Here is a 10,602-nt window from a genome sequence, read left to right on the forward strand (position 1 = left end):
CGGAGCCGGCGGAGTCCGGCGCCTACGTGCTGCTGTCCAATATCTACGCCGAGAAGGGGGACTGGGGAGGCGTGGCGAAGGTGAGAAGGCAGATGAGGGAAAGGGGCGTGAGGAAGGAGATCGGGTTCAGCTGGGTGGACTTCGGCGCCGGCACCGGCGAGTCCACGCATCTGCACAAGTTCTCGTCCGACGACACGACGCATCCGCGGACGGAAGAGATATACAGGGTGGCCGAGGGGTTGGGCTGGGAGATGAAACTTTTGAAGAACCATTTGCGCATGGAAACAGAAAGCGTTTCTTGATGTTTCAATCAAACTCCTAACTTCGAAATTGTTTGACCATGAAAAAGGAAACTACAGAGTGAGAAGAGGCAGCAACTCGCATCGCTTTACTCGAACTGGGTGGTGCTACAAAGTACAGAATAGAAAAGGTTTATCTTGCATTCTGCAAAACGTTCTTGGTCAAGATTAATTCTAGACTATCTTAACATAAGCAACCAAATGTGAAACTGGCAAGATTTGTGAGAACAAGGATGACTAAAACTTGGCCGGAATCCAAGCGATTTAGAGTTATACATGTACAGACAGTCTGGTATCGATAACGAAAAAACGGGTTAACCTATTGTACATGAAAAATAATTTGTACAATGCTCATACACAACAGGTGATGGTCCAAGCGGTTACTTCTTTGAAACCTGAAAGAGAAGGCACCGTCATTGTATCAGTGTCGGTACTTCAACAAGAACCACAGAACTGGACTCTCAAAAACAACATGGAACAGGTACCTTCTTATTTTTCAGCTTACTAATGCCAGATAAATATGAAGTAATGACTTTTAGGATATCCTTTAAGTACAAACATGATAAACGACACCAATACATTTAACTATCACATTACATATAAGAAACAAGAGATTGGCTGAGAGCTAAGTGACAGCCTTGCGAAAATTAGGCAACAAGGCGGTGTATGCAGTATGTATATATATAGTAGTATGATACTATGATTCAACGACACGGAGCAAGCATTCCAAAAAAAGATGCAATGGATTGTTCTAATATTATCTCAGTGGCATGAGTCACTTAAAATTGTTTCATAGGCCACATGGTGACATGGGATCCTTATGTCAACTAGTAAATGCGCACGTGCAACGCACGTTAATATTTAGGCAATATATTAATTGCACGCGGATATTAGGTATGCTATTATTTGTGTGTTAATCATGTGATTAGTATAATATTTGGCATGATATTAATTGCACGTTAAACACGTTTAATGCTCGCCATTGGAGCAATTTAGGTCGTTGGATTGACTTAGTTCGATGGCCGAGATCAGTTGGATCTGCCCCTTTGGGTCTTTTTATATTGATATAGGTATAGATATAACATGACAAGATAGTAATTTCCTTCCACACTTCCCTAAGGCGCAAGCAAACTTGGATATCAACAGAACAATTGATGAACTATAAAATACTACTAGTAAGCTTACCTGCTTGAACTTTCTCCAGAAGACATGCCACTATATAAAGACCGGAAAAGAAACGCCCACTAGCTGTTTTCTCAGTTAGCAAGATTAATTGACATTGATGTCCTCTCCCCTGCTCAAGAATTGAGATTACATAAACATTAGAATATAACAACAGGTATTGAACTTCAGTTATGATAAACTGAAACGTACCATCAAAACTGCTAAGTGGCCAACACTGTCATCTTGTAACAGCTCAAAGGAAAACCGACAGATACTCTTCAACCATAATTCAGCTCAGTGGGGACCACATAATTTACAGCATGTAGGCGATTCCGGGTAATATTGTGCATTTGCCTATTAAGCGCAATCTGAGAGTTACCACCCAAAATGTCCAAAGTATCACAAGCGTCGAGCAATGAAATCCATCATCGGCTGCCTTACTTGCTAGACTGTTCAGTGTTCACATCATCCAAGTAGATGCTAGCAACTGTATGAGAATGGAACGCCACTAAAGAAACAAAATAAGTAGAATCTCAAAACACTTCCTGTACAAACCAGCACGCCTAAACGATAAGACCTATGTGTTCTGCGCTATTGAACTTTTCCGCTAAATACTACCAGCACGTTGGGGACAGTGAAATGGTATAACCGTATAAGTATCACACATCCAACAGCACCTACTCAAAGGATGTCATGTTCTTGTGTTCTGGGATCTCAGCAGCTGATAGACTCCATTGAAATCCGCACAAGTCTGAGTAGATCATTCACGCTTCTGAAGTTGAAATCCAGAACTGTTTTTACTGAAGAAAGACCATCCACTCCCTTTTCATGGTTGCCAGCAGCAGAAGCAATTGCCATCTGTGATTTCCGAGTTGCCTCAAAGGCAGAATTGACATCATTTGTCTAAGAAAAATAACAACATAACATCAGATCCAAAATCCTGTTAATGAACCATAATGCAGGCACTGAAAGTAGAACTGTGTTAATTCAAAAGGTATATGGTTTGGGGGGTTTTCTAGAAAGAAAAAAAGTTACTTGGTTTCACGAGTGGAATAGCCTTAGGGTCAGTTGGTTTATCACCATACAATTCCACCAATGCTTATTGAATACAAGGAATAAGGCTGGACCACGGAAATCGTGGGATGACCCACCCAATGTCGGTGCAGCCTATCTGAGAACAAGGCAATTCCTCACAAACAAGTTATTGGCATTCTTCCCAGGACACAGTTAACATTTCACCATTAAGCAGAGCCAGTTGCTTATGATTGCCAACATCTATCCAGTTTGCTATTTTATGGAATTAATTCCAAAATTATATGTTCTAGTGCTCAAAATCTTGACCACTAAAATAGTTAAATTTCTAGGAAATTTCTTTATACAACTCAACTACAAGTATATCTGATACTGGAAGTTCAACCGGCTTCAATTCATATATGTATCCAATTAATACACCATCATACCAGCCACAAGGATCAGAACTATGTCTTTGCCACTACCATGCAGGATTGCAGCTACCATCACAAGCACACGTTAGCACACAATAATGAACTTTTTCTTTGTTCTTATTACATTGTCACAAGATTATGAACTGCAGTATCATACCATTAAATTATCAATATAAATGAGAACTTTATTTAACTGCTACAAATTATTAAATTATAAATATAAATGAGAACTCTATTGAACTGCTAATCAGGATATTCAAGAACTTACATAAGCTAGTAACCTTGTCAGGTGTGGTTGATTGCGAACGGCCAGTAATAAATGGTTCCCAGCAACTTGGGGTGAATTAGCATCCTTGTTTGAAGGGGCCATCTTAGATAATCCATTGTTATTTAAGTTATCGATGTCTGATGCTGAAGATGATGGTGATTCGCCTACAAAAGTAACAATGTTTGAAATTCCACAACGCAAGCTACATTTAATATACACAAACTTAAATTTCACCAGTCAGACTCAACTACCTGGTGTAGTCTGTACAACTGCCTGCAACACCTGCCGGTCCTTACTTGCAATAGGGTATTTGTAGTATGCAGCCTTGAGATAAGCTACTTCAACACATTTATATGCTAAAGCAGCAGCGGCCATCTTCTTGCACCTTTCATATTCATGACCAACAAAGCTGGACAATAAAATGAATACAAATTAATTATACTGACCAAACTTGAACACTCTTCACCTAGAAAACATGAATACTGCTACAAAAAACAGTAACTTCTGACTACAATTTGATAGCCCAAACAGTAATACTGCTGTTGAAGCAATTTGGCCTAGATCCAGCTCGCTAACATTTAGTAATATCACATCAGCCTTGTAGTATATATATATATATATATATATATATATATATATATATATATATATATATATAGGTGAAAACCATCAGGCTAATCAACTATAATGTGAAAAGCATCAGGCTAACCAAATGATGATAGCACCCATCCAAGTCGCGCTATGCCGAAGAAACACTTCCAGGCACTACTTCCCAATTTACAACTAGGTGAGCTATGTTCCCATGCGTTTATTCGCAGAAATGAAATAACCTGGCAAGTAGAACAATATATCATCTATATTTGTGTAGCTTACTTGCAGAGTTTTGCAGTATCAGAATACATGCTCTGAGCTGCATCACCTTGTTTCAGACCATCAATACCAGGAGGTTCCAGAAGTGATGCTACATGCAGAAATTTTAAGGCTGCCTCAAAATAGAGCCTTGTGCTTTCAAGTTCTTTTCCTTCTTTCTGCAGAGAAATTTGGTAAGTATCTTACAAAATAAAAGTAAGCATATTCATACAAGAGCAAAGGTGAACAACCTTCAAACGGTTCGCCTTGTGCTTTAAATCTCGAGCTTCTTTGAGAGCATATGCAGTTGAATTACTATCTTTCCCTTCCGTAGGATTTGAAGTTCCCTGTTTGGCAACACGCTGTTGCCCTCCATTTTCATCACTGCTTCGCCTTGACTGTGGTGTCAATTTTGACGCATTAGATTTTACTGGAGTGGAGTGGGTTTCTTTCAGAGGCGAAGGGGCAATTTGGGCTTTGGGCTTCTCCATATCTTGCTTGTTACTCTTGGGATAAGATTTATCTTTTCCAGATGGCACCTCTGGTTTAGGATTTCCATCCAGAGCACAATGAGTTAATCCATTTCTATCTTGGATAGGAGCTGCAGTTTTCTTACTTTCACTCGCAATCAAATCTCCTTTCAAGCCCGAAGCTGCAGTCCTAGGTTGCACTAAAGAGCCATCAGTGCGCAAGTTATTTTTATCACCAGAATGCAGGTGGTTATAACCCCTCGCTGTGCTGGAGCCATTCACAGTGGAGTCCTTTCTCCCAGATGCATGCTGCTGATCATCATCCAAACCCTTTCTCAATGAAAACCTTTCGGATGCATGGCCTTGAGTTAACTGAACTAATTCATCATCTTTGTCAGAATTTCCTTGTGAAGAGCCATGTAAGACAGGTTCACTTGCAAGCAAACTCTCCTTGGACTTCTTAGCCTGCCGAACATTGTCTACTATATCAACTTCAGTATTGAGATACTTTACTGAGCTCGGCATGGTGCCTGGGTTAGCATTCATAGGCCCATCTTTCTCCACTATTCTGTTCTGGGAGAACTTATCAATGTTAGAGTTCCTCGGTGGTGATGAGGAAACTGATTCAATCGGTGAAGTCTTTGCAACTTGGGAGTTATTTTTCTTTTTCTGAGAGCCTGAAGCTTTTGAAGAACTTGAAGCTATGGCTGTGGTCGGAACATCACTAGAAGCAGCTCCAGCTAAGTCCAAAGCATGTTCAGAAGATCGCTTATCTAATACTTCGGATGGACCTCTTTTACCAGCAAAGTGTGTGCTATCCTCCACAAGTTCATTGTTTACATGACCACCATAATAAGAAGAAATCTGATTAGAGTGCAGACCTTTTCCTAATTTAGAATCCGTCGTGGAATACAGTTCTTCAGACTTTATTGGCTTGGACTTTGTTTCCTTTAAGTTTTGATCCTTATGAGTTTCCTTGGCAGCAGAGCTGTGATTCACTGTGGTTCCTCTGCTCACCTGAGCTATTGAACTATGCTGACTCTCCTCCCATTCCTTCACTATCCTCTTCTTGCTAGAAACGTCTGATCTCTGTACATCTGAGGTTTGGTATTGTTCCTTGTCCCTATCTTCAGGAAGAGCTATATCCTCATCCTTGTCTCTCTTGGACTTCTCCACACGATCAGACCTCGCAACACTTTTTTGCTTCAATGAAGAAATATCACCCTTCTCACCCAAACTCTTTGCCTTTGCAAGAAAAGCCTTGGCCTCATCAGGAACGTCTCCACTAGCTAAATCACATTCAGGGTTCCGGTCTCTGCTAGAACGATGCCGCTCCTCCTTTTTAATTTTCTTAGAAGCTTTGTATTCACCATAATCCATCTCCCTCTTGCCTTTTCCTTTTGAATGCTTCTTGGATCTTTCCACAAGATCTCCTGTATTGCCACCAAATAAATGTAAATACAAAATACAGTGAAAGCACACATGAAGGCAGTGTATCAAATAGAGGAAGAACAATAACAGAACCTCCATCAGAATAGCTGCCACGATTCTTGCTCTTGGACTTCTTCTTTTCAGTGGAAACGTCAACTGATTTGCTCACAGAATCTCTCTCGGAAGGATAGTGATTAGTATCAGCAGTACTTCTAACTCTAGGAGGGGGTTGGGTGATCGTTGAATAAGCTGAAGCTTGTGTTGGGTGAGAACTGTCAACCAAAGCACTTCCATCACCTGGAAAACTCTTCCTTTTCCTACTCTGTTCAGCATGTCCATTTATACTGAACGTGTTGGCTGTTGCCAGTCCAGAAGAAGCAGCATGAGGATGACCAACTGAAGGAATACCGTTGGCAGGGGGTGGAATGACATATAGTGCATTCAGAGCATTTGTAGTCTCCTCCTCACCAACATCGCACCTATTCATCCCAGGCCTGCAAAAATTCCAAATTCTAGCTATTCAGAAAGGAATAAAGAGTGTTCATTAACTAATGAACATGGAGAATATTATAGAGCTATAAGATATCACCTCACTGAAAAAAACAGCATAACCTACAACCTAACAGTTTCAGTGTAAAGCAGAAACCCGCAATAAGATCTATCCAAATTTTAATCCACTTGCTTGCTATAAGTGTAGTACTTTCAAAGCAGACAATCAAATAGCTCCTGATAATAAGGTGCTGCTGGTTACATGCTATCTACAGATAAGACTCATGGAGAGAAGAATTAAGGCGGCAAAAAAGCAGGAGGTATACAATTGTATAAGAACTATAACTTACAGCCACAGTTGCATGCTACATTTCCATTCCTTTGGAAGAGTATCAGGATCCGACTCATATGGTAGGAGACGCCATTTCTGACATATGTCACATTGTACCCAATGTTCCTCTATCACGACAGGTGCTTGAAGTGCAGGAGCTGCATTTGCAGTCGATACAGAAGATGGAGGTACATGCATCTTCTGCTCCTCAGAAGCTATATGTCTGTCATGCTTTGCACTAGATGAAATCTCCCTCTTTGATGCCCCAAGCATATCAGAATCCCTTTTGATCCAATATTTTTCCTTTGGCTGCAACTCTCCCAATCCAACCCCATTCTCCAATATATCCTGCTCTTTGGATCCATGGGATCCGTCAGGCAAACTGTCCCTGACATCTCTATGTGGTTTTGCTTTGGGTTTCTTCCCGGAGTGGCTAGATTTGGAGTGAGAATCGTTTTTCCTCTCTTTAACTCCAGCAGAAGAACGAGCACCCTTGTCAACATCCAGAAGATCAGAAGATGTTGGAGCATTCTTCTTTTGTTCCCTGTGAATTCTTTTGGCCTCACTCTTGGTGTTACTTTTCACATTTGTATCATAAAGTGAAGCCTCTTTGCTAGTAACCTTCTCCATGCTTCTGCAAACAGCAGGAGCTTTTTCATCTATAACTGCGTTTTCTTCAAAGTTAATGACAGAAGGATTGATTTTACTCTCAGGCTTTATTTTTCTTTCATGTTTCCTATCCAACAGAAAATCTGTGTCACTGGTTGTATTCATCTCTTCTAAAGTCAACGCTGTCTTTTCTGTCACAGGTTTCAGCTCCCTCTTTGCTGCTGAAAGTTCCAATTCTGAGCTGCCAAAACCACCACTTGCTAAACAGTCGGTAGTCTCCTCTTTGGCAGTTTCAGCTGTGATTGTCTTGCTGTTGCTGTTTACAGCCCATTCTTTCAATCGATCATCTTTGTTTCTTTCCAAAGATTTTCCTGTTGCTTCTTCTTCAAATTGACAATTGCTGTTTGCATCCATGCCTCTGGGACTAGACGGTATGCTGAGAGCTTCTGATGCAATCTTCTGGCCAGCAAGTGTTTCTACATCGATCTCATTTTTCATAAATGCACTGACATCGTTTCTATTACTTGACCTCTTCATATCTGTGGGTTTCTTTTTCTTACCATCAGACTTCATTTTCTTAACCACATGCCCTCCATATGCTTCCTGTGCATTTTCTATCTCCAAGCTTGTTTCCCATTTCTTCAATGAAGGCACAACCTTCTTTGTCAGTTGCAACAAACTGCCATGAAGAGGGGATAACAAGTACCCTCCAGGAACTGAAAAGCATGTCATGATCTGTGCGATCATGTTTAAAGAATGGAAGTGATTATGTGCCCTTTGAACCATTCATAATAAAATACAAGTACACAATGCTAATACAGTGAACATGTAGACTTTACCTGAAGAATGGTCCGGGGAGATTCAAGTTGCACATTGCTAAATTCGGGTGAGAGGCCCCCGTGGCCATCAGGGCTTTCCTCCACGGATGAAGGTGAAGAAATGTCAAGGCCCAAACCACTGTAAATAGCTGCATTATTTCTTGCCAAGACATTGTCGGAACCAACTTTTATCCGTACTTTAAATCTATTCTGGTCGCTAGACTTAGATGGGCCATTTGAAGGATCATGGGTGCTAGAGCCCCTTTTAGACGCTGTGCTTTCGCATCTTTCCTTTTTAATTGAATCACCAGAAAAAGGAGCCACAGAACCATTATTCTGGGAAACAGATGGAACGGCCATAGCCGGAGGGTTCTGACACACATCCTACATTACAAACCATTAGATCAGACTCAAAAGAAGTAAACCATCAAATCATCAATGCCATATGAATTAATGTACATGGCAATGCTGATGCAGAAACCAGACAGTACAGCCAAAGCCAACTTAAGCACCTCAGTAGACTGGTGATAAGGAGATCTTGAGCTAGCATTTGCCACCTTAGGTGGAGTTCTAGTGTGGGGCAGAAGGGGGGAACGCTGGTAGGTTGGCAAAAATGAGCCATATCCACCAAATTTTGATCCTGTCAAAGATTAATGTCACGTTTAATGTTTCTATAGAATGAAGCCAGATCAAACTAACTGCAGCCACAGCAAAACATTTCCTCACCTAGATTCTCTGCAGAAACGCCTCCTTCAAAGTCCTTTTGAAAATGGCCTAGTACATTTTGTAGTTTTTCATCCTACAACAAGACGAACAGACATTAGAAAAAACATGATCACAACAATATGATTGTAGGTACAGTACACCTAAAGTTGCTAGTGACTATCCCATTTGTGTATTACAATTGCTAGTGACTACTAAATTCATGTTGAAATTTTTTCATACAAACAATGAACTACATGAGAGCTATAGACACTTTTCAAAAATTGACTATATGAAGCATGAAGCCATTATTAACCTTGTCTTCGGAACATAGACACTTTTTTAGTAATTTATGGAGCAGTGGATGTCATAACAATGAACCCATTAATACCAAAAGGCTGAGAAGAAGCAAGCCAATAATAACACGAATTTGGCGATGTCAAAACTAATGCCATGGATTTAGCTTAGTGGTAGAGGAGATAGGGTCAGGGGTCGATCCATGTCACAGATTTTTCTTTGCACAATTATAAAGTTACTGTCTGGTCTCAATTAGAGACCGGGACTGGCCAAATCCAAATTACCACTAGTAAACGAAAAACCAACACCCCATCAGACTGAGATTAGCTTCTTTAGTTCCATATATAACAGCACGCGTCATAGAAGTGCTTACTTATTTAGCAACAAAAAACGTAAAATGTAATTGATCAATCAATGCGACAAACAACGTAAAATGTAATTGATCAATCAATGCAACCGCTTCTAGTAGCGCATGAACTACAACGACAAATCTCGCAAACTTTAATTGATCCACCAATGCGACCGCTTCTAGTAGCGCATGAACTACAGCGACAAATCTCGCAAACTTTAATTGATCCACCAATGCGACCGCTTCTAGTAGCGCATGAACTACAGCGACAAATCGTGCAAACTTTAATTGACCCACAAATCGTGCAAACTTTAATTGACCCACCAACGGAGCCGGCCGGCCGCAACGGCTAGACTGGCACCATTCACACCTGCAAAGCGGGAGAATCGAACAAACGCGGGCATCCGTTACCTGCGCAGATCAAGCTCATTTCGTCGCACTAGAAAAGTAGGCGCGTTATATACATCTACTGGTAGTCATGTGGTGCCGGAATGGGCATGGAAGCTGCAGTGATGAAGCAAGCAAGCGAGAGGCGCGGGAGGAGCGGGAGGAGGAGGGCCACTCACGATGTAAGCGAGGGAGACGTCCGGGTCGTCGAAGGGGGGCATGTCGTCGGCGTAGGCCTCCCCCTCCTCCAGCTCGGCGTGGTCCGCCATGCCGGCGGCGCCGCCAGCATCCTCCTGCCGCCTCCGCACGGACAGCATCCACCCACCCCACCTACACAGCCCCGGTCAACCGCCCCGCCCCGCCCGGGCCCACCTCCCACACCCCGCCCGCCTCGCTCGCCCCCCGAATCGCGAGCTCGAATCCCCGCCCGCGAGCTCCCCGATCGGGCGAATCCCCCCGAATCGCAGCCCCGCCGCCGCCGCCGCGGCCGGAGCGGCCCGAATCGGCCGGCTCCGACGCCCTCCGGATTTGGGGATCGCGAGATTCGGGCCGTTCGCACCCCGCACACACGCACCCTCTCTCTCTCTCTCTCCTAGCCCTCGGTCCGCCTCTCGCTGTCCGCCTCGTCGCCTCGGCCCGGCGTCTCGAGGCTTCGTCGCACGCGAGGGATACTTTTTTTTTTAACTAATGGCCT

At 42.5% G+C, this 10,602-nt stretch overlaps 1 protein-coding gene across 1 annotated transcript; it reads right to left on the bottom strand.

Annotated features, from left to right (window-relative positions):
* Positions 1-533: 533 nt before the first annotated feature.
* On the bottom strand, positions 534-10,249 carry LOC119353373 (cysteine-tryptophan domain-containing zinc finger protein 7-like). The gene is made up of 13 exons (XM_037619988.1): positions 10,088-10,249; positions 8,900-8,972; positions 8,686-8,813; positions 8,195-8,557; positions 6,766-8,090; positions 6,020-6,420; positions 4,277-5,928; positions 4,050-4,204; positions 3,428-3,585; positions 3,177-3,340; positions 1,674-2,366; positions 1,485-1,593; positions 534-694 (listed from the first exon to the last, which is right to left on the bottom strand). The coding sequence occupies exons 1-11, from the start codon at positions 10,223-10,225 to the stop codon at positions 2,178-2,180; spliced, it is 4,746 nt and encodes a 1,581-aa protein (XP_037475885.1). The 5' UTR covers positions 10,226-10,249; the 3' UTR covers positions 534-694; positions 1,485-1,593; positions 1,674-2,177.
* Positions 10,250-10,602: the final 353 nt, after the last annotated feature.

This window comes from Triticum dicoccoides, chromosome 2A (genome assembly GCF_002162155.2).
Source record: "Triticum dicoccoides isolate Atlit2015 ecotype Zavitan chromosome 2A, WEW_v2.0, whole genome shotgun sequence".
NCBI classification, from domain to species: Eukaryota; Viridiplantae; Streptophyta; class Magnoliopsida; order Poales; family Poaceae; genus Triticum; species Triticum dicoccoides.

Coding starts and splice junctions, on each gene's coding strand:
- LOC119353373 (XM_037619988.1), bottom strand. CDS start 10,225: ATGCTGTCCGTGCGGAGGCGGCAGGAGGATGCTGGCGGCGCCGCCGGC. Junction 5,929..6,019: donor TGGCAGCTATTCTGATGGAG/GTTCTGTTATTG, acceptor GTGGCAATACAG/GAGATCTTGTGGAAAGATCC. Junction 3,341..3,427: donor AGTTGTACAGACTACACCAG/GTAGTTGAGTCT, acceptor TTACTTTTGTAG/GCGAATCACCATCATCTTCA.